Source organism: Hypomesus nipponensis, chromosome 17, assembly GCF_054491055.1.
Source record: "Hypomesus nipponensis isolate SF chromosome 17, ASM5449105v1, whole genome shotgun sequence".
NCBI classification, from domain to species: Eukaryota; Metazoa; Chordata; class Actinopteri; order Osmeriformes; family Osmeridae; genus Hypomesus; species Hypomesus nipponensis.
This window is the reverse complement of record NC_140377.1, coordinates 22127500-22149640: the sequence shown is the minus strand read 5'-3', so window position 1 is coordinate 22149640 and position 22141 is coordinate 22127500. Positions and strand designations below refer to the sequence as shown.

Here is a 22141-nt window from a genome sequence, read left to right as displayed (position 1 = left end):
ACACCCACGGTCTCCTGTTGCTGGGGAACAACTACCTAACACCATGTGTGCCAGTCATTTTGAAAACCTGGAGTGAGTTTTGTTTGAAGGTAAATGGGGTTAGATAGATGACTTTAATCCCCAGCAGGGAGATGAAGGTGTCATCGCAGCCAGGTATGGGGTTAAGGCAGGTCTTTAGCCCAGAGAGAGGCGTGTGAAGCCAAAAACACAAAGTAGACAACATTAAATGACCGAAACGTACAAAGTAGAGGATATTATGTATTGCATCTTCCACACATACCTTTGTACATAACAGACATATACAAGTTGTGTTTTCTTAACATCGGACACAGAAAAGCCTAAATTAAAGTATGGGAGAATATCAACCAATATGTTCCATTGATGGAGCAAGCAATCCCCTTCTCCAAACCTTCCTCCCACGAAGGGGCGTCAACCCAAAGGGTCTTGCAGCTTCTCCTGGTCACGGATGTCCCTCTTCAAAAGTTTTTGTAATGCAACAACCTGCTCGAGACAAAAGCAGAAGGTTAGAGACCACGAGCAGCTTCGAGGCCTGGTCTCCGCGTGTGGCCCCCCCCACTGACCTGAAGAGAGGGGCGTAGCCCTTGTTGTTTGCCAGAGAGAAGAAGCCGCTGTGCGGGGAGAAGGCCAGACAGTGAGCGTGGTAGAGGGTCTTCCTGTGGAACACAGGGAAGTTGGAGAACACGGTGTAGCTCTGGAGATGGACCTGTGGATGCAGAGACAGACGGTCAGAGAGACGTACACCCCAGCCTCACCACACACAAACAATGTGCCGTTTCTATGACAGAATACGTGTGACTATTGTTTTATTTTATCGGATATCGTTTTATTTGATCGGATATCGTTTTATTATATCGCTTAAAGCCAAAGTGACATCGCGATGTGACGGACCAATCGAGTGGCCTCGTTGTCGAAGCGGGAGGCAATGGCGAGGATCTCGGAGGTCGGGTTGAAGCACAGGGAGGTCGCCGAGTTCACCAGGTTCATGACGGCCTTCAGAGGCTTGGGATTGGTCTCTCTTAGACACGCCTCCTGAGAGTAGATGTTCACCACGCCAGACTGGGAGCTGGAGGAGGGAAGCAAAGAGGGATGGATGGGAAAAAGTCAGTCAGTCAGTGAGTGGTGATAGAGAAATGGATGGATTCAATAGATACTATCTATGTTTCTCTGTATGTCTACATCTTTCTATGTCTATATCTGGCGTATTTATCCATCTCTCTCCCGCTCCATCGATCTACATATATAACTTTCTACATCTCCCAGAGCACCTCCCTCCCTCCCCCCCTCCCTCCCCCCCTCCCTCCCTGCCTCCTCACCCGCAGGCCAGGTAGTGTCCGTTGGGCGAGGCAGTGATGGCGGTGGCTCTGACGCAGCCTTCGTCCGTGAACCTCCCCAGACACCTGCTGCTCCTGCTGTCCCACACATACACCTCTCCATCCTCTGCGCGCACACACGCACACACACACACACACAGCAGGACGACACAGCCGTCAACACAGCCCGCCAGAGCGAGTCATCAGTCCTCCAACACCCCCCCTCCCAAACGAGCAGCACCCATTTTTTTTATGAGTTCGGGTGAAACACGCCCCATACTCACAGCCCAACGGAGAGTTATCAGATTCATATTCTGACTAGGAAATTATGAGTATGACAACGTCAGGCTAATCTACTCTCACTTTCTGAGAGACAAACATCTACTTTCACTATACAATCTCAATATCTATTCTCACTTTATATCCACTCTCAATTTTTGAAAACGACAAAATCGGCCCAACCCCCTTTTATCAATAATATTTTATTTAACGGCCGCATCCTCAGTTATTCAAAATGCCCCCCCCCCCCCCCCCACACACATTTCCAAACAGAGCGACGCTCCTGTACTGAGGTCAGTTTTCTGACGGCCCAACAAGGTGACCCACCCGAGCTGGCGAAGACCTTGCTGCCGTCGGGAGAGTACGCCACTCCGCTGACCTCGCCATTAATCTTCATGCTCCTCACCACCTCCTTGGTCTGAAACAGGGACGCTCAATATTAACCGTGTAGCATTACCGGGAAAAAGGATCGGCTAAACAGCGTCGCCAGTTTGTGACACAAGTCTTCAAAATATGGAAATACTTCGCCTTCACTATTCTGATGTATCTGAGGTAAGATGTAGAGCGTCAGTAACTGTTGGGTTGTGTTGGTGTGGTGTGATATGCCTGTTGGGTTGTGTTGGTGTGGTGTGATATGCCTGTTGGTGTTTGTTGGGGCTATGTGAAAACAAGTTCCCTAAACCCAAAAGCCAACAGCAGCATATCTGGTGTCTGTTGGACATTGTGTGAGCAGGCCTTTCCAGAACCTACCTTCAAGGTTAAGACGTGCAGGTAGCCAGACGTGCCGCTGAGGAGGAGAGAATCTCCATCAGGGGACACCTCGAACTCTTTGACCCTCTGCTCATTCAGACCTGGTGAGGAACAACAGAGGAGCGGGAACAAGACTGGCTGGATCCAGTTCTCTTAGACTGGCTGGATCCAGTTCTCTTAGACTGGTGTACTAAGAACAAGACTGGCTGGATCCAGTTCTCTTAGACTGGTGTACTAAGAACAAGACTGGCTGGATCCAGTTCTCTTAGACTGGTGTACTAAGAACAAGACTGGCTGGATCCAGTTCTCTTAGACTGGTGTACTAAGAACAAGACTGGCTGGATCCAGTTCTCTTAGACTGGTGTACTAAGAACAAGACAAAGCTGGAAAAATACAAGTGCTTATGGGGACAACCCTCTCCTACCTCCTCCCCTCCCTCTCCTCTCCTACCTCCTCCCCTCCCTCTCCTCTCCTACCTCCTCCCCTCCCTCTCCTCTCCTACCTCCTCCCCTCCCTCTCCTCTCCTCTCCTCCCTCCCCCCCACACCTCCCTCCCCTCCCCCCTTACCTCTGACAGAGTGTACAGGGACAATCTTGCCCTCCATCATGTCGTACAGGTAGAAGAGCTTGTTCCTGAAGCTGGTGGCCACCACCTGCTCCCCGTCCACGCTGAAGCGGGCCTTGTGCACCGGGAACCTCTCCAGGTGGATGCTCTGGATCTTCGGGTTGCTCTTCCCGTCCACCTGCATTCAAATGGAAAGACTGAGTCATTGTACAGCCCTGCACACAACCAACGCAGGGGCCCTACTCCGGGTGGTGTGTTATACTAAGAAACAGCATCCAAAGAAAAAACAAAGGTCTTCTCTAATAATAGATAACATTCAACACACAAGGTAATATTAAAACAGAGACGGATAGCATCTAAAAGTGTCGCACGAAACAAGTAATGGCAGTGTTTCCCACAGATTAGAAAGCCATTTGTGGGGGTTGGTCGGCCCGTGTCAAACCGGAGAGGGGGGTCAAAATAATAATAGTTTGTTAAACAGAACTTAATGATATTAAATATTAATCAAAAATGATTCACACCTTCACATGAGTTCCCTTGTCCTGAGACCTGCTTTCTTACCTGCCTGTTTCTACATCTGTCTGTCCACCCCACCTGTTGCTTCAGCTGGCTCTCTAGATTCTATCATCATCTAGATGAAGAGCAGTTTGGCTGTCCACAGATACATGTTCACTACGTACCTGGAACAGAGATATGGACTGGTCCATCCCTGCGGTCATGACGACCTGGGCGGAGGGGTGGAACTGGACCGTGGTCAGCTGACCGTCTGAGGGGCGGGCGTTGTTGGCATGGAGACACTTCTTCATCTGGAATGCAGGTCACGTCATTGACACAGAATCATGCCAACTGAACTAATCTCTCAGACCAATCACTTTCATGCAATGTCCAAATACTTGACCATGCATGTATAAGTTGGGCTCACCACAGTTAGATAAGAGGTAGGCGGTTCGCCCTGTTAGATAGCTAGTTTGTACACGTATAATATACTGAACTATTACCCTACACTGGTTTTACCTTGATATACAGGTATATAATGTACCTATAGGTATTGTCGAGAGGAGCAGGACTTGAGAGTTCCGATATACATGTACTTTTTACAAATGGCCAATAAACATGAACGTTCCGAGCCCGAATGTACCTAGCCCGAATGTTCCGAGCCCGAACGTTCCGAGCCCGAACGTTCCGAGCCCGAACGTTCCGAGCCCGAATGTTCCGAGCCCGAATGTTCCGAGCCCGAATGTTCCGAGCCCGAATGTTCCGAGCCCGAATGTTCCAAGCCTTAGTGGATGAGCCCTGAGGCTGCAGCTCTGCACTGACCCGGATGATTCCTTTAGGCAGACTCTCAGAAGACCCCACAAAGTTCCCTGTCTTCCTCAGAAGGTCATCATCATCATCCTCCTTCTCCTCCTCGTCGTCGTCATCATCATCGTCAGCTTAGGGAGACAAGGTCGATGTCAGCAAGTCAAACCCCGACCCTATGTAGACAGTGTTGTTGGAGGTCCGGCCGTGATGCAGACGTTACCTTTCCTCCTGCCTTTCTTCTTCACTTTGGTCTCTGCCCAGGATGGGGCTCCTCCCATGGCCTTCTGGAACCTGAGGACAGCACGTTAAAGGGTTCCACTAGAGAGACAACTGTCTTGTGGTATTTCAGGTGGGAGGATACAGATTGGTGGTTAGAGCTCTTGAACACAGGCTCAAATCCCCCTAGTAGCCTCCTGTTTTACACGTCTGCTAAATCAATAGATTATTGCTGGTTAATATTATTCTTATTATGATATGCTGTGTACTTACTGTTCCTTCATTCTCAGCTGTAACTTCTGTTTCGACATCTTGGCTTCCTCCGAGCCTTTTGTGAGGTCTCTACGGAATCTGTGTGTCATGTCCACTCTGGAAAACCAAACAAGGCGACAAAAATGTATCTAGAGTGGACCACCGAGATATTACATCGTGGTCAAAGGTATAGAAGTAGCCTAAAGCAGAGTGTGGTTCACTGAAAGAATAGTGGTTCATCGCAGACACCCTGTGGACCTACATGTTTTAGATGTTTCGATCCCTGCTCCAAACGAATGTCGTTACCAGACTTCTGTTGTGCTTAATACGTTTAGTATCATCTAAAACATGCAGGATAGGGGGCCTAAGTGATCAACTCACTCTTCTTCGGCTTGATCATCCTCATCCTCCCAAACGGCTTTCTTAACCGGAGGCCGCAACCGTGACTCGTTCTCATCATCGGAATCGCTGGATTCTTCATCGTCCAGAAGAGTGGAGCCCTGGTTGTCCCTCTCCTGCTTGACAACAGAGGAAGGTTGTGTATGGACGATAACACACGCTGGCTAGCTAACTAGCAGTAGCTAGCCTAGCCAAACTTGCGAAAGTGGGATTGAAGTTGCCTACCTCCGCGAGTCTTTCCACAAGGTCATCTTCTGCACCGAAAACAAGGTCTTCTAATAGTTTTACAGATGCGTCTTCCTCGCCCAAGACAGCCACTGTCTTCACATGCATCTGTCTTTTGATCTCTTCTTGATTGTTGTCTATCTGAGCTACTGACTTTCTCTTCCTCTCCGTCTTGTTTCCAACGAGTTCACCAGATTCGTCCATATTTATAACCGACTGTAAACCTGTGAAACGATGCGTGCGTTGTCAGAACAAGTGAGTGACAGACGTTCACTCTCATCAGATATAGGGTATGAAATACATGCAATTGTACGACTGGCTCATGCGACTTCTATTCAGGTTAAGCACATGGTTGTCAGACTTGCAAGAGAACAGATTTACAAAACATACGGACGGTTTCTGTCCTTCCACACTCGTTGAAAATCTTTTACCAGACTAGCGCAAATTCAGCGCAGGAATAAAACGCGTTTCCGGTACGGTAACCTTTGAACTCGGAAACACTTACTTGTTGTGAAGCGGTTTTTGCTCCAAATCTATTAGTTTGGAAACGATGTCCCTCATTACGTATTAAACGATACACTTCAAATCTTTTATTTTCTGCTGTACTTTCTATATATACTATTGAAATATCGCTTTTAAATAAAAACATTACAGGGCTGGCATCAGTTTGGCTGCGGGCAGCACGATTATTTTGGGGTTAATCTCAACTATCCACCTTCAGTAATGTTTTAGCTATTCCGTTGTTTATCATAAAGTCGTGATTAGACGTGAAAAAATACAGATTACAACTGTGAAGTTTTCATTTTCCATTTTAATAGTTTGTAAAACATGGCTAGTCATACGTGTGAAAGGTAAATAAGGTATCCCAGTATGGGTTACTTGTTGAACGAAATTATGACGGTGAGTTCGGTGACAGAAACAAGTTATTGTGTTAGTATGTTCCTAACGGAGCTGACACGAGCCCTCTGGTAGAAGGATGCGCAGTCTCTCAAACCAGCTTCACTCATAGGTCTGTCATCAAGCTAAATAAAACACAGGATTCATCTACCCAACATGATGTCGGTCCACCATGACCAGATCTCGGAAAATGTTTTCAAATCAATCCATTTTTGATCCAACTTTATTTGTACAGTAAGAGAGGAAAGTCAAGACAATTTGAAAGATACAATGGTAAAATAGATAACTGTCTCACAGCTTTTCGAGACCTACACCTCAAATGATTATTCTCTTATCCCTGTTTAGTCACTATATTACAAGCTTTACATGTTAAACAAGTAGACCAATAGCTATGACTACTTTATTACCCATATTTAGTGTCGATACACTTTTGAACAATTATTACATATTTCACTTTCATTTTTTTTTCTTTTTCATGTACAAATTCTGAAAAGATAAAGTTTTACAGCAAATTTGTAATAAGGCAAAATATCAGCAATGGAAGGGTGCGTGAGGAGAGAGAGAGGTTGTGCATTAACAGCTGAGGGGGTTTGCAAATCACTCAAGGGGGAACGAACAGGTCACCATACTAAACGCAGTAAGACCCATTTGACATCGTCACCACGCTAGAGTCGGAATCTACGGACCAATCTCAAGTACCCGCCTTGAAGATGGTTCACCCACATGTTTAAGCACCGGCTTCAGACCTGAGGGGTGCTTGACTCGAGTCCAATTGAACTTCCCTTCCTCAATTCCCTCTGCTTTGACTTTACAAGGTGGCTCAGTGAGCGCTGCTCTGGGGAGGCTGACTAGAGCGGCGTCGTCTCTCCTCTGCGCAGGCGGGAGCAGGAGGAGGACGCAGCTCTCACGGTCGTAGAACACAGAAATGCCCGCGGATCACACGGTTATTGAAATGTGTCCGATAACATCAATTTGGCCGTTTTTCAACACATCAACGAACAAACACAAAGAGAAGTGTTGGGTCATAGTCTCCCCAAGGAGAAAAACTAACTTCCTCAACAGGGCTGTTATTGGAACCTGATTCAGGAACATAAAATAAAAGTATACCTTTCTCTTGACTAACATCATCAAGCATCCATTTAGTTAAAAATACCTCAGATACAAATCTAGATTTCCGTCAGCATCAGTTAGGGCCCCACTCATGGCTTTGAACAAAGATGACTGTTAAATGTCACATGCAGTTAATGCAACTCATTTGATTTGGTTACCGGTTAATACATGCAATGATCTCAAAAAGCGAATTACACAGCTAGTTAAATGGTAGTGTTGAGAAAATGGGCTGAGAACTACTGACCCTGGTAGTGTAGCAGGAGGTACCTGGTGCAGGAGCTACCTGGGGCAGGAGCTACCTGGGGCAGGAGCTACCTGGTGCAGGAGCAACCTGGGGCAGGAGCTACCTGGTGCAGGAGCTACCTGGGGCAGGAGCTACCTGGGGCAGGAGCTACCTGGGGCAGGAGCTACCTGGGGCAGGAGCAACCTGGTGCAGGAGCAACCTGGTGCAGGAGCTACCTGGTGCAGGAGCTACCTGGTGTAGGAGCAACCTGGGGCAGGAGCTACCTGGGGCAGGAGCTACCTGGGGCAGGAGCTACCTGGGGCAGGAGCTACCTGGGGCAGGAGCTACCTGGTGCAGCTGGGGGGGGGGGGGGGAGGGCAGAGGGATATAGGGAGGAGAGGAAAGTGTAGAGTTTTTTTGCGGCAACAGTCCAACATTATCATTCAAAAGAAAGACTCCCCCCCCCCCCAACCAGCGATTGTCACACACAAGAATACCACCCTCAGGTTTACATCATGACTGCCAACTCTTCCACAACTCCTCTATCCCTGTCCACTGATGCCACAAGGGGGACAGGGATAGGAGAGAGAGGACCGGGGTAGGGTCAGTAGGAGAGGTCAGGGGTCAGTAGGAGATGGGCTGTTATTAGTTGTGTTTTGCCACCATTGGCACTTGTGGAATGACCCTCCTTAGATCCTCCAGTCCAACCAGGGTTGAATTGTTTGTTTGTTTTTCTTCTGTGGAATCTGCGTTGTTTACCTTGCCAGGTGTGACAGGTCAAATGGCCTGGTGACCTTTCAGTAGCCCAGACACAAGACTGTGTCCAAAACATTGTTTCAACCCAGGTCCCCTCATTTTCTGGTTGCAGCGTCTGTCCTATTGAGCTGACCTGAGAGCAGTCAAGATCCCTCTGCGAAGAGCCGTTCCTCCTCCATACGTCAGTTTATCCGCCCACGGCCCCCCACAAAAAATTGGTTATCGGTGATAGCCATAGCAACAGGCTGCAGAATCATCTTTTCTTTCACGTAAGGTGAGAGGCTCATGCTCTCCCGTTTCCATGGTGACGTGCGTGCGCACGTCAAAATCGTTTTTTGTTTGTTTGTGTCATGGCAACGCACACCTCCCCGGGTTAGAATGGCACAAAGAGGTCTGGTTCACACCCAGCCCCGCCCCTGTCACAGCCAGGCACATCAAGTCTCTCTTCTGTCCCTGCGCTCTGGCTCATCCAGAGGGAGTGGGATGTCTTGCGTGGGGATTGGTTAAGGGTACTTCCTATCTGTCTGACAGGCGTCCTGGTGGGCCACTCAGGAGGAAGCAGCGGGGGAATGCTCAGTGACTGAGATGGAATGTAGTTACGATGTAGATGCTGTGTCGTTAGAATGATTTATGTGATTAAGTACAGTGTGTGTGTACTGTGTGTGTGTGTACTGAGTGTGTGTACTGAGTGTGTGTGTGTGTGTGTGTGTGTGTGGGTCCTGGTCTCCTGGGGTAGTGTGGTCACACATTGTTCACCTCTGAACTGGGGGCAGGGGTGGGGCTCCTCTCATCCCTGTCAAAACACACACACACCCGTCTCGTCACATCTCCAGCAGTGTGTTAGAGTGTGTGTGTTAGAGTGTATTAGAGTGTGTGTGTTAGAGTGTGTTAGAGTGTGTGTGTTAGAGTGTATGTGTTAGAGTGTGTTAGAGTGTGTGCGTTAGTGTGTGTTAGAGTGTGTGTGTGTGTGTGCCCACCTCGGTTGGCCTTGCTGGGGTAGATCTTGTTGAAGTGCCTGTACTCCTCTGGAGGGGGGAAGTCGTCCAGGGGATGGAACGAGTACTTGGACTCAAAGTCATCTGAGAGAGACAGGTCAGGGAGACAGGAGAGGGGAGAGAGACAGGTCAGGGAGACAGGAGAGGGGAGAGAGACAGGTCAGGGAGAGAAGGGAGGGGAGAGAGACAGGTCAGGGAGACAGGAGAGGGGAGAGAGACAGGTCAGGGAGACAGGAGAGGGGAGAGAGACAGGTCAGGGAGAGAAGGGAGGGGAGAGAGACAGGTCAGGGAGACAGGAGAGGGGAGAGAGACAGGTCAGGGAGACAGGAGAGGGGAGAGAGACAGGTCAGGGAGACAGGAGAGGGGAGAGAGACAGGTCAGGGAGACAGGAGAGGGGAGAGAGACAGGTCAGGGAGAGAAGGGAGGGGAGAGAGACAGGTCAGGGAGACAGGAGAGGGGAGAGAGACAGGTCAGGGAGACAGGAGAGAGACAGGTCAGGGAGACAGGAGAGGGGAGAGAGACAGGTCAGGGAGAGAAGGGAGGGGAGAGAGACAGGTCAGGGAGACAGGAGAGGGGAGAGAGACAGGTCAGGGAGACAGGAGAGAGACAGGTCAGGGAGACAGGAGAGGGGAGAGAGACAGGTCAGGGAGACAGGAGAGGGGAGAGAGACAGGTCAGGGAGAGAAGGGAGGGGAGAGAGACAGGTCAGGGAGACAGGAGAGGGGAGAGAGACAGGTCAGGGAGAGAGAGGAGGGAGACGTGACCGTTAGAAACACTCACACACAGAGCAGAGCTGCTGTGGCCATAAGACTGCAGGCTGACGCCATACTGTCGTCACGGTAACAAAAGGTCAGGGTAGAGGTCAAGAGGAGAGTGTGATGGAGGGATGCAGTAACTGACAGCACGGACAGAGCTCCTGTGTCAGGTGACCTGTGTCAGGTGACCAGGGGGTGGAAGGGGACACACACACACTCACCTACGAAGGAACGAGGGGTGGAGGCGTGTCCGTTGCGGAGGGGCGGGGGAGGGGGAGGGGGCCCGGCAGGGGTGCGGGAGGGTGGAGGGGGGGGCTTGCCCCGGCTGGGGGGGTCGGAGGAGCTACCGTGAGTTCTGTAGGGGGGCGGAGGGGGCGGGGCTTCCCGGCCACTGTTCCGAGACGTCGACCCTGGGACTGGTGGAGCTGAGGAGAGAGAAACAGAGAGAGAGAGAGAGAGAGAGAGAGACAGAGACAGAGACACAGAGAGAGAGAGACACAGAGAGACAGAGACACACAGAGAGAGACACACAGAGAGAGAGAGAGAGAGAGAGAGAGAGAGAGAGAGAGAGAGAGAGACACAGGGAGACAGACACACAGAGAGAGAGACACAGAGAGAGAGAGAGACAGAGAGAGACAGAGACACAGAGAGACACACAGAGAGAGAGAGACACAGAGAGACACAGAGAGGGATGTTAGGACTTATATACATATATATAAGCACTACCTCCACACACACACACACACACACACACACACACACACACCTATAAGCACTACCTCCACACCCCCCGACCAGAAGAAAGGGGCTCCTACCTGCTCCTCTGCCGGGGGGCTCCCGTACCGGGGGCGGGGGGCGTCCTCCCGGGGGGGTGGGGGAGGGTGGGGGTGGCGGGGCGGGGCCCCGGGTTGGAGTGTGTCCTCCTCCTCCTCCGGAGGAGGGCTTCTTGCTGAGGGAGTTGTGTCGCTGTGGCAACTCTGGCGCCGCCTCATTCACGGGGCTGGACGGCCCATTGGCCATCGGCAGGCGGTAGGGAGGAGGAGGCGGGGCCAGGGAGGACGAGCCCCCCCCGGCAGGCGCCGGGCGCCGGTTGTTGCCGGGAGACTGGGGCGGCTTCCCGGGCGCCGGAGACGGCCCCCTCTGTCCTGGGGTGGGGGGGAGGGGCTTCTCCCTGTTATAGGAGGGTGAGGGGGCGGCGGACTTCTGGGTGGGGGCCGGGGGGGCGTTGCCCCGGCGAATGAGGGGGGGCGGGGGCGGGGGGGCGGAGGAGCTGTGCTTCATCCCCCCAGAGGGGCTTCCCCCGGTGCTGGGGGGGCGGGTCAGGTCGGGGAGGGAGGGGCGCTGGGAGCGCGCATGCTCGGGGGGCGACGAGGCCTGGGACGGGGGGCTGTCGGCGTCGTCCTGGCGACCGGGGGGGCGCGGCGCCGATTGGCGCGTGCCTGGAGGCTGCAGGGCCGACCTTCCCACGGAACCATCTGGAACACGGACACAGAAGGAGTCAGCTCCCCGCTCTGGACTCTCCCATCATGCCCTTCATCAGACCGTCAGTCACCTCCACATATCCACTCACTACTCAGGATGCAACCATGCAGTTAGCCCACGGTTCAATACACACCTCGGGGGGTTTAACCACGGTTTGCACAAGCGGGTATGGGAACGGCTCAATATTATATTGAGAACTGTGGCATCCCTACTCGCTAGCCCAGACGTGAGAGGTCAAATCTGCCCTCTGCAGAGTGACACAGCAGAACTACAACAGCTCGGTCACTTCCTGATACAGGCAGGGCAGAGGGGGTGACACAGCACCTTCCAGAAGAGATCCTACGCTATCTCACAGGTGCTCTGAGGGCCCGCCCACACATGAATAGTAAACATGCTTTAGTGGTGCAGTCATCAGCATATCCTGTCACACCAGACCCGAACTTGCCTCCGACTGGTCTCAGTTTAGGCACGCCCCCTTGGAAGAGCCCTGCCATTGGCTGGACGGCTCCTGGGGAACCTGCTCCACCACTGCCATTGGCTCCTCCTCCTCCTCCACCTCCTCCTTTAGGCTCTGTAAAACAAATAGCATGGTAGGATGAAAACCCATCTCTTAAAAAATATATATGTTTTTGACTCAGAGAAAGACAGAGAGACAGAGAGAGGGAGACAGAGAGAGAGACAGAGAAAGGGAGAGAGGTTCCCTCCACTGTAAACCCCCCCCTGCTACAGAAGGTGCTGATCATGTGATGCCCTGCTACAGAAGGTGCTGATCATGTGATGCCCTGCTACAGAAGGTGCTGATCATGTGATGTCCTGCTACAGAAGGTGCTGATCATGTGATGCCCTGCTACAGAAGGTGCTGATCATGTGATGCCCTGCTACAGAAGGTGCTGATCATGTGATGCCCTGCTACAGAAGGTGCTGATCATGTGATGTCCTGCTACAGAAGGTGCTGATCATGTGATGCCCTGCTACAGAAGGTGCTGATCATGTGATGCCCTGCTACAGAAGGTGCTGATCATGTGATGCCCTGCTACAGAAGGTGCTGATCATGTGATGTCTTACTCTCCAAGACGGGGGCGCTCCTGTCGCTGACCACGCCCACCTTCTTCAGTCGGGCTCCTTTATGGATGTCCGACAGCAGGGCTCCCCGGCCCTTCCCCTCGTCCCGGTTCAGCTTGCTGTTGGCCTGAGAGGAACAGCTCTGCTAGTTAGTGCTGCACTGTACAGCACAGGACAGAGCAGGTCTTCAACCCCTGGTCCTCGGGACCCCCCTGCCCTGCATGTTCGAGATCAGTGGTTCTTAACCCTGTCCTCAGGGAACCCCTGTCCTGCATGTTTTAGATGTTTCTTGGTTCCAACACACCTTATTTAAATGCATGCTCGTTACCAGAGCTAGATAATGACCCATTTATTTAAATCAGGTGTGTTGGAGCAGGGAAACATCTAAAACATGCAGGACAGGTGTTCCCTGAGGACAGGGTTAAGAACCACTGTTCTAGATGCTTCCCTGCTCCGACATGCCTGAACTCAAATGAACGGGTCGTGATCAGGCTTCTGCTGAGCTTGATCACCGCCCGTTCATTAGAACCAGGAGTGTCGGATCAGGGAAACATCAATCTAGAACATGCAGGGCAGAGGCACCAGAACCAGGGCTGAGAACCACTGGTGCAGAGGAACAGCACGGTGCAGTTAGACACCACAGCCATCACACAGTCCTGTTTCTGGAGTCCTGTTTTCTGGAGACGCGAGAGGCCTGATGACACAGCTCGAGGAACCCTCCAGGTGTTACACAACTATTCAGGACTCCACGACAAGTTACATTTAGTCATTTAGCAGACGCTCTTATCCAGAGTGACTTAACAGTAAGTACAGGGACATTCCCCCCCGAGGCAAGTAGGGTGAAGTGCCTTGCCCAAAGACACAACGTCATTTTGCACGGCCGGGAATCGAACCAGCGACCTTCTGATTCCTAGCCCGATTCCCTAACCGCTCAACCACCTCCCCCATTCCTCCATAGAGGATGATCATGATCAGGATGATCATGACACCTTTTCTTTCCAGGCGCGTCCGGGGGCACTCATGCACACCTCACAGCATGAACACACAAGAATGAAATGCAAAACTATACAAAAACATCCAATCCAATCACCTACAGGATAACCCAGGGCCCACAGCTGAGCCGAGCCTCCTGACCAATCAGTGCCCCAGCACAGGCGTGCAGCTCATTATGGGAATCATCTCATGGGTGAGGAAATGGAAGATGATTACTAGCGAGGGCTGCAGTGTAATCACTTTTGATAAAGAGGCCGTACTTGGGGTAAGTTTGGCAAAGACGAACGGGTCACGGGGCAAACGAAGAGCAGGACTCTTCCAGCTCTGATCCAGGTGAGGCTTGATTACGGTGGCAGGCTCTAACCTGTCTCTCATTCCTCACACCGGAGCTAGTCCAATGCAAATCCACTGATCGGAACACACACCCAGTCGATGTGTACCAGTTAACGCACTCCTAACAAGCTCAGTCTGTTTGGCTGACGGCCGTGTTACACATGATACCGGTTTGGCAATAACAGCTCGGACATGTGACATGTGACTCATGCTGTGCTGGGTTACTCACCTGGCTGAAGGTTGGGGGCGGAGGAGGTCCTCCAGGGGGTGGAGGGGGAGGGGGGGGGATCGGCATCCTGGCCTGTCAACAAGCCTCTGGATGGTCAGTTAGTCAGACACCGAACACCTGGTTCTCCCTGCAACACGGACATGTTTCATGACAAGACGTCAGATGAACTAGCAAAGCGACATGATCGCTTTTCTCAGGAGTCAAAGGGTTACGATATCTTCGATCCCAAGCCAGCTGTAAACATTAACATTTGATGTCATCAAATGGGGTCATCAGAAATGTAATACAATTTGACAATATAGTTGATGATAAGATTGTAGCTAGCCGTCTTGTTGTAGTTAGCTAGTCAATCTGGATCACCAGCACTGACCTGTCCGGCACCACTAAATGTTATCCTGATCAGCCCATGTTAAAAAGCGAGCTAATACTGTAACTGAATAGCCACCGTCATGTTGTCACTTTAGTGTTAACGCGTCTTTGATAGCTTGTCTAGCTAACGCTTTAAAAGCATGAGCTTTTAACGTGAGCGTGCTATAAGCTAGCTGGCTAGTTCCAGCTAACATGGCAATGCCAATGGAAACCTTGCGCAATACGGTTTATGGTCTAACTAGTCACCATAAAACGCATCTACGGTACGACACCAACCTTGTTTCAGAAACATTAGCTAGAAAGCTAGCGAACCAACTTGCTAAATAACTAGCTAGCTCTCTGACTTCGCTGCTACTGCCGAGGTTAGCTAGAAGCAGAGTTAGCAAGTACTGTAGCTACAGTAATGGATTGATCGTGTTTCTATTCATCTAGCAGCACCAACAATCTAGCTAACTAAATAGGTGACGAGTACAAGCTGTCAAATAATGTACATGTTGTTAGGCAGTTCTCAAGTTAGTCTAATTATTTTGGTCAGTAAAATACATCATGTTTGTTATTGACTATCAGGCAAGCTAGCTACTGGATGTTGCTAGAACTGTCTGACCAGCAATTAGACTAGTTTCTGCACATTGCTTCGCCATCGACTTACTTGGGATTGAATCCTCTTATATTTGACGTTTTAACTCATATTTGCACCCATTCTCAGGTGCTAATTAGGTTGTTTCTATAGCTATCTGAAGTTTATTCAGAAGCTTTCGAGCTGAGCGAGTAAGCTAGCGTTAGTTCGCTGTGTCTTCTCATCTGCGCGCACAGTCACTTGCACCAGATTTGCTGCAACGGCGCTGAATACTGCAACCCGGAAATGTTACGGGTGCGTTGACTTAACAAGTGTTTGTCAAAATGGAGGAACATACAAGACAGTGTTTTTAAAGTATAAGACAGTGTTTTTAGAACAATGTCAAAGAACTGTAATGTTGTATTATTTGTTGTGCTGCATACACATTTTCCTACAGCTCCTCGATAAAGTTGTGCAGACATCTACATTGTGTGTAGGAGATCATCCGCTTTGTGCTTCGGCTGTGGGACTTCTGTGGGATCAATAAATTGCATTTCGATAAACAGATTTCTAAATAATTGATTGATCTGAATGGATGGGAAATGATTCACTCTGCATATAATGCCTACGGTCAGTTACTAACGAAACCACAAGATGGCAGTATATGAACACTTCAATGACATCCTTGCGCCTCTGCAGAGACTGCGTGACCTGGGAAACCACACTGAAGACATTTGTCACTGTCTCATTGTTATTTAAAAAGTAACTTCTACCCAAGCCTTTTATGATATAAGCTTTAACCTTGAATCAGCAGGAATTAAGAGTCCTGTTCTAGTCTAGAAGTGTTCCACCTAACTGCATAAGGCTGTCTTGGACATTATACGGGAGTCTAGGCCCACTAGTCTCATTAAACCACAGTACACAACACCAGACAGATTGTTAATATAGTTTGTTTATTTATTTAAAAAAGGTTTCAAACTAAAAATGTTCTGTAAAAATGCATATTCATTGTGTTAATTTCCCCCTTCATTCAAATGCTTCACACATATCTCAGGCCTCTGGATCTCTCCTCCCGTCTAATCCCTCGATTCTCTTCCATTTCTCCCCTCAGCTTGACGTTGGAATGTGCAGTAGGGTGGGTGTAACATACACACTCGACTAACAGGCTCACTATTAATACCACCCTCCCACCCCCTGAACCCTCCCTACGATTCCCACCCATCAAAATAGAAAACAAACAGAGCTACATGATTATCCTCACAAAATAAATCTCTTTGGTACACATCCCTGGACTGTTCCACAGGAGCATACACTTTAACAGTTCAACCTCCTCCCAAACCCTCCCCCAGAAATACACACACTGATTAAAAACACCTCATCCGTAACAATGTACATAACATTGGGGGGACGTCAATTGTAGTTGCTGTGAGAAGGTTGGGGGGCGTTATGGTCAAGCACTGGTTATGTGGTTTTAGTCCATGAAGCATGTAAGCTGTTTCTGCGTGTGACATTGTCTGAAGTCCAAAGGGATCCTGGAGGCTGTTGTTCAGGATCTCTGGGGGTTGTAGTCCAGTCAGTGTCTCTGAGGGTTGTAGTCCAGTCAGTGTCTCTGGGGGTTGTAGTCCAGTCAGTGTCTCTGGGGGTTGTAGTCCAGTCAGTGTCTCTGGGGGTTATAGTCCAGTGTCTCTGAGGGTTGTAGTCCAGTCAGTGTCTCTGGGGGTTGTAGTCCAGTCAGTGTCTCTGAGGGTTGTAGTCCAGTGTCTCTGAGGGTTGTAGTCCAGTCAGTGTCTCTGGGGGTTGTAGTCCAGTCAGTGTCTGAGGGTTGTAGTCCAGTGTCTCTGAGGGTTGTAGTCCAGTCAGTGTCTCTGGGGGTTGTAGTCCAGTCAGTGTCTGAGGGTTGTAGTCCAGTGTCTCTGGGGGTTGTAGTCTAGTTACGTTTAGGAACAAGAAGGGGAAGTGACCTACTGCTCCTGTTTCTCAGAGGCAGAACAAGGAACAACCGGTCACATGACCAACACCTCTCCTCAGATTCCTGTTAATAGGTACTCTTGAGGAATGTCGTGGCTATGCATACCGCCATGCAAAAATCACACGTGAAAAAACCCGAAAATATGCACTGTAAATATGCGAGGACGCGTCAATATCACTGCATCTAAAAGTTAAAGCTCGATGACCCCCCGTCCAAACATTAACGATAGCAAAGAAAGATTTCTTTTTTTTTGTGGAACATTGTTGTTTTCTTGATAACAGTCCCCGTTGCCCACCATCTACCCCTGAAACCAGGGATCCCTTTTAGATGAAATCCTCCTTCACATCACTCCTTGGTCTTCATATCAATCATGTGCCTCTTCATTGTGGTCTTGTGATGTAGAAACACAAAGTAAAATACATAAACACACCCCGACATTTTAATCATGTGTGATTAATACACTATGGCCTTGACCAAATGTCCTCACAAGTATAGTGAAACATGAAAAGCTTGACCTTGTGGGGCCCTTTCCTGGACACCTAAACGTCAAATACTTTTTCCAGTGGAATTTAAGGGGGCTTAAGGTTAGGGTATAGAATCACTTTCAGGGTTAAGGTTTGGGTTACGGGTTAGAGATGACACAACTTTGAACGGGAGTGAATGTTCGGTCCCCACTAGGATAGAAGAACAAACCTGTGTGTGTGTTTCCTCCAGACCAGGCCGGTGTGTTAGAGAGGTTCGGGGTAGGGCTGCCGGGGGTCGTAGGTCATGTCAGGCATGTACTGCTCATGCAGCTCTGGGTCCAGGGGCAGGGCGTCCAGGGGCAGGTCTGAGTAGCCATAGGCCGGGTACACTCCATCCAAGTCTGGAACCACACACACACACACACACACAGAAACACACACACACAAATACACACACAGACACACACACACAGACACACACAGGCACACACAGAAAAGAAGCTTTGATTTAAAAAAAAATCAATAACATCGACAAACGATCAAACGTAGAGAGAAAAACCTGCCTCCCTGCAGCTGACCTCTGTTATATGACCTCAATACTGAACGAGGATAGTGTTTGTGTGTGTGTTGGAGTGTATATGTCTGTCTGTTATGTACACACAATGCAAACACACAACCCAGACTACGCAAACACAAACTACACACACAACACACACTACTGGTAGCGGTGAGGGAGTCGGACTATTAATCAGAAGGTTGTTGGTTCGATTCCCGGCTGTGTCAAATGACGTTGTGTCCTTGGGCAAGACACTTCACCCTACTTGCCTCTGGGGGAATGTCCCTTTACTTACTGTAAGTCGCTCTGGATAAGAGGGTCTGCTAAATGACTAAATGTAAATGTACAAACACAACACACACTTCATCCGCTTACTCATGGACAGATGAGCACATTCATTGGAAATAAAAGGCGAAGGGATGTATCCTAAGTATGCGCACACAAAGGTAATGAAAAGGAAATGTGGAAAGAATGCAGTAAAAAGGTTGACAAAAGTGTTGATTTTCATTTGATAGTGTCGGAGGGCTACACTGCCAGGAGACTCGGAGGAGGAAAGCTCAGTACAAGCAGAAAGAGAGAGAGAGAGACAGGAGAGGAGAGGAGAGGAGAGAGGAGAGAAAGGAGAGTGAGGGATGGGCAGAGAGTAGAGAACTGTCATAAAGAGAGTGTTACAAGAAAGAAGCGGAGAGACTGTTAGCTCTAGACTGAGACAACGAGAGCCCGTTAGCTCAGCAGTGTGTGTGTGTGGCGGACGAGAGAGAGAGAGAGAAGGAGAGGGAGAGGAGGAGAGGGAGGGGGGAGAGGGGGAGAGGGGGAGAGGGGGAGAGGGGGAGAGGGGGAGAGGGAGAAAGAGTGTGTGACTGTGATAGATGGCCAGTTAATGGAAATGGAAATGACATGGAAATGTGACCCGAGGGGAAATAGATAGAGACCTCTGTGAATCCAACACCATTCCTGATGGCAGCTCACAGTACCCTCCCTCCCTCCCTCCCTCCCTCCCTCCCTCCCTCCCTCCCTCCCTCCCTCCCTCCCTCCCTCCCTCCCTCCCTCCCTCCCTCCCTCCCTCCCTCCTTCCCTCCCTCCCTCCCTCCCTCCCTCCCTCCCTCCCTCCCTCCACTTGCCCTCTGCCATGGAGTATGACAGCAGAAAAATCCAACCCCCCCCCCCCCCCCCACACACACTCCCTTCCCACCACCACCACCACAGACAAACACCCCCACACACACTCCCCCAGCTCTCTGCTGGAGTGCCACTACAGGGCCAAGTCTATTACAGCAGCAGCAGGGGTGTGTACCTGGGCTGAGCAGGGCAACAGAGACCCTGCTGAGACAAGGACGAGACCCAGCTCCACTACTGATACACACAGCCCTGCACACAGCCCTGCAGCCCCGCAGCCCCGCAGCCCTGCAGCCGTGCACACAGGCCTGCACACAGCCCTGCAGCCCCGCAGCCCTGCACACAGGCCTGCACACAGCCCTGCAGCCCCGCAGCCCTGCACACAGGCCTGCACACAGCCCTGCAGCCCCGCAGCCCTGCACACAGCCCTGCAGCCCTGCAGCCCTGCACACAGGCCTGCAGCCCCGCAGCCCTGCACACAGCCCTGCACACAGCCCTGCACACAGCCCTGCACACAGCCCTGCAGCCCCGCAGCCCTGCACACAGCCCTGCACACAGCCCTGCACACAGCCCTGCAGCCCTGCACACAGCCCTGCAGCCCTGCACACAGCCCTGCAGCCCCGCAGCCCTGCAGCCAGCCCTGCAGCCCTGCAGCCAGGCATGCAGCAGGGTGCAGTGTAGGTGTGTGCGTCCTGGGAGTTGGTGGGGCTGTGTTTAGGGTTGCCCTGGAGTGTACACTGGGTTAATAACCCAGGACAAAACGGCTTGAACAGTTTATCATCAGGACAGACAAGATTATGTTTTTATACTCACCATCAGTCAAATACCCTGGATCCAGAGACACAGCATTGTGGGCCTAAAGAGAGAGAGAGAGAGAGAGAGAGAGAGAGAGAGAGAGAGAGAGAGAGAGAGAGAGAGAGAGAGAGAGGAGAGAGAGACAGAGAGAGAGAGAGAGAGACACAGAGAGAGAGACACAGAGAGAGAGACACAGAGAGAGAGAGACACAGAGAGAGAGACACAGAGAGAGAGAGACACAGAGAGAGAGAGAGAGAGAGAGAGAGAGAGAGAGAGAGAGAGAGACAGAGAGAGAGAGAGACACAGGGAGAGAGAGAAATAGAGATGGACAGGAGAGAGAAATAGAGAGAGACATTACTTTCACCAATTTTCTCTCCTCATCTCCTCTCCTGGTTCCTACTGTGTCAATGACCCTCAAGTTGAAGAAACGACTTCTTGGAATAAGAAACCACAGTACATCTGTATGTAACTCTCATTTTGATTGTTTTCAACAAGCCTATATACTTCAACAGCATGATAGAATTCATGAAATCCCCCCGCCCCCCCAGCCACCCCTGTGACGTGGGGGTGCCACTGTCTCTGAGGTCCCAGAGCTGGGTCCCAGAGCTGGGTCCCAGGGCTGAGCCCTTCCTCCCAGCCTGGCTGTTGGTCCCAGCCGGTCTCACCATCTCCCAGGCAGCCGGGTCGTGTTTGAAGAGGGAGTGGGTGAGCTCCACAGACACACGCTTCCTGTAGTCTGAACTCTTATCCTCCGAGATACGGAACAGCACCGCAGCAGCGTAGGTGGCTGGAGAGATGGAGAGAGACAGAGAGAGGGTTAGGGAGGGAGAGAGAGAGAAAGAGAGAGAGAGAGGGGGGGAGGGAGGGAGGGAGGGAGGGAGGGAGGGAGGGAGGGAGGGAGGGAGGGAGGGAGGGAGGGAGGGAGGGAGGGAGGGGGAGGGAGGGAGGGAGGGGGAGGGAGAGTGTGTGGAGAAGGGAGAGACAGCAGGGTGGGGGAGATAGTTAAAGGCAGTTTGTCATTCCCTGACATAAATTATGAGTTGCCAGTACGCTAATTGACAATATCTGATTATATTGTGAGAGAATGGAGAGGTGCGGAGAGAGGTGAGACACTGATTAACTCCAGTCCAGTCAGTGTGTTTGTGCAGCCCAATAAAAAATAATCTACGGCTGCCAAAGCTCTTTCCACAGTAAAAGGAAAGAGAATGGAGATTTACACAGAACACAAACACAGAGACAACATCTGACACAAACACTCATCTAAAACACCTAGAAAATCAAAGACAACAAGTGGAGTTTTAGCCTGGATTTTGAACATTCGACAGAGCCTTATGCCCTCGGTGGTGAGTGTGTGTGAGTGCGTTGTGTGTGTGTGAGTGTGTGTGTGTGACTGACCGATGCCTTCGTTGTTGGAGTGCAGCAGCTCCATAAGGGGGGCGGAGGCGCCCTCGGCGTCGATCATCTCAGCCGACTGTTTGTCCAGAGCCAGCTCACAAAGCACGCCCGCAGACACGCGCTTCACGTTCTCCACGTACGAGTACAGCAGCTGGACACACACACACACACACAGATGAGAGGCCACACACACACACACGCTTTGTTATTCTATACTCGAGGGGCCCGACCATTCACTTTTTCTCTAACCTTAACTCCTAACCTTAACCACTAACCACTAACCTTAACCCTGAAATTAATCATTGTATTGTTGTATTGTAGTTGTAATCATAACCCTAACACTAACCCCAAAACCCACAGAAAAAAAGCATTTGAAGTTATGGGGCCCCACAAGGTCACATTTTTTCTGTTTCACTTTACTTGAGGACATTTACAACAACAAGACCACTCACACACACTCACACACGCTCACCCAGCAATCTGAAAGGTGAGTCCTACCTGTACAAACAGAGGGATGGTTTGCATGCTGGCGATGTCTCCCCTGTTCACGGGCTCTCGAGCCAGGATGTGCAGGGCTCCTGTGCAGCCCTCCACAATCTCCTCCATACGCACACCATCCTGGGAACACACACACAGCTACTGAGTGTGTGTGTGTGTCAGCGTGGGCCAGAGAGTAGAACACTATCTGAAGATAGTGTGTTTACACTATTGTATCTTTACAGACTGGACATTCGTTTACGAAGCGATCCCAATGAACCGGGTTTGATTC

The 22141-nt window shown here is 50.5% G+C and overlaps 3 protein-coding genes across 4 annotated transcripts in view; all 3 read right to left on the bottom strand.

Moving 5' to 3' along the window:
* Nucleotides 1-245: 245 nt before the first annotated feature.
* On the bottom strand, nt 246-5752 carry utp18 (UTP18 small subunit processome component). Its single transcript, XM_084677446.1, has 13 exons — nt 5319-5752; nt 5076-5209; nt 4716-4811; nt 4447-4517; nt 4242-4357; nt 3605-3730; nt 2928-3102; nt 2361-2461; nt 1938-2028; nt 1335-1458; nt 910-1084; nt 582-724; nt 246-501 (listed from the first exon to the last, which is right to left on the bottom strand). The coding sequence occupies exons 1-13, from the start codon at nt 5520-5522 to the stop codon at nt 477-479; spliced, it is 1581 nt and encodes a 526-aa protein (XP_084533572.1). The 5' UTR covers nt 5523-5752; the 3' UTR covers nt 246-476.
* A 2145-nt stretch (nt 5753-7897) lies between these two features.
* Nucleotides 7898-15351, bottom strand: wipf2b (WAS/WASL interacting protein family, member 2b). The gene is made up of 8 exons (XM_084677463.1): nt 15171-15351; nt 14153-14279; nt 12601-12724; nt 11981-12106; nt 10869-11528; nt 10275-10478; nt 9282-9383; nt 7898-9097 (listed from the first exon to the last, which is right to left on the bottom strand). Exons 2-8 carry the CDS (start codon nt 14216-14218, stop codon nt 9057-9059), a joined length of 1323 nt encoding a protein of 440 aa, XP_084533589.1. The 5' UTR covers nt 14219-14279; nt 15171-15351; the 3' UTR covers nt 7898-9056.
* Nucleotides 15352-16013: 662 nt separating this feature from the next.
* The window catches only part of jupb (junction plakoglobin b), a 41768-nt gene continuing 35640 nt past the window's right edge, over nt 16014-22141 (bottom strand). For both annotated transcript variants that reach the window (XM_084677422.1, XM_084677423.1), the window contains exons 12-17: nt 21871-21990; nt 21373-21523; nt 20643-20764; nt 19996-20038; nt 17740-17911; nt 16014-17436 (exon numbers count right to left, since the gene is read on the bottom strand). In XM_084677422.1, the coding sequence (XP_084533548.1) occupies nt 17775-17911; nt 19996-20038; nt 20643-20764; nt 21373-21523; nt 21871-21990 (573 nt within the window). In that variant the 3' untranslated portion in view covers nt 16014-17436; nt 17740-17774. The remainder of the gene's footprint in view (nt 17437-17739; nt 17912-19995; nt 20039-20642; nt 20765-21372; nt 21524-21870; nt 21991-22141) is intronic.

Excerpts from the sequence above, each read along its gene's own strand:
- utp18 (XM_084677446.1), bottom strand. The coding sequence starts at position 5,522 with ATGGACGAATCTGGTGAACTCGTTGGAAACAAGACGGAGAGGAAGAGA. Across the intron at positions 5,210-5,318 it reads TTGTGGAAAGACTCGCGGAG|GAGAGGGACAACCAGGGCTC; the intron begins GTAGGCAACTTC and ends GTTGTCAAGCAG. Across the intron at positions 3,103-3,604 it reads AGTCCATATCTCTGTTCCAG|GTGGACGGGAAGAGCAACCC; the intron begins GTACGTAGTGAA and ends ATTTGAATGCAG.
- wipf2b (XM_084677463.1), bottom strand. The coding sequence starts at position 14,218 with ATGCCGATCCCCCCCCCTCCCCCTCCACCCCCTGGAGGACCTCCTCCG. Across the intron at positions 10,479-10,868 it reads GCCCCCCGGCAGAGGAGCAG|CTCCACCAGTCCCAGGGTCG; the intron begins GTAGGAGCCCCT and ends CTCTCTCCTCAG. Across the intron at positions 9,098-9,281 it reads CCCCAGCAAGGCCAACCGAG|GGATGAGAGGAGCCCCACCC; the intron begins GTGGGCACACAC and ends GTGTTTTGACAG.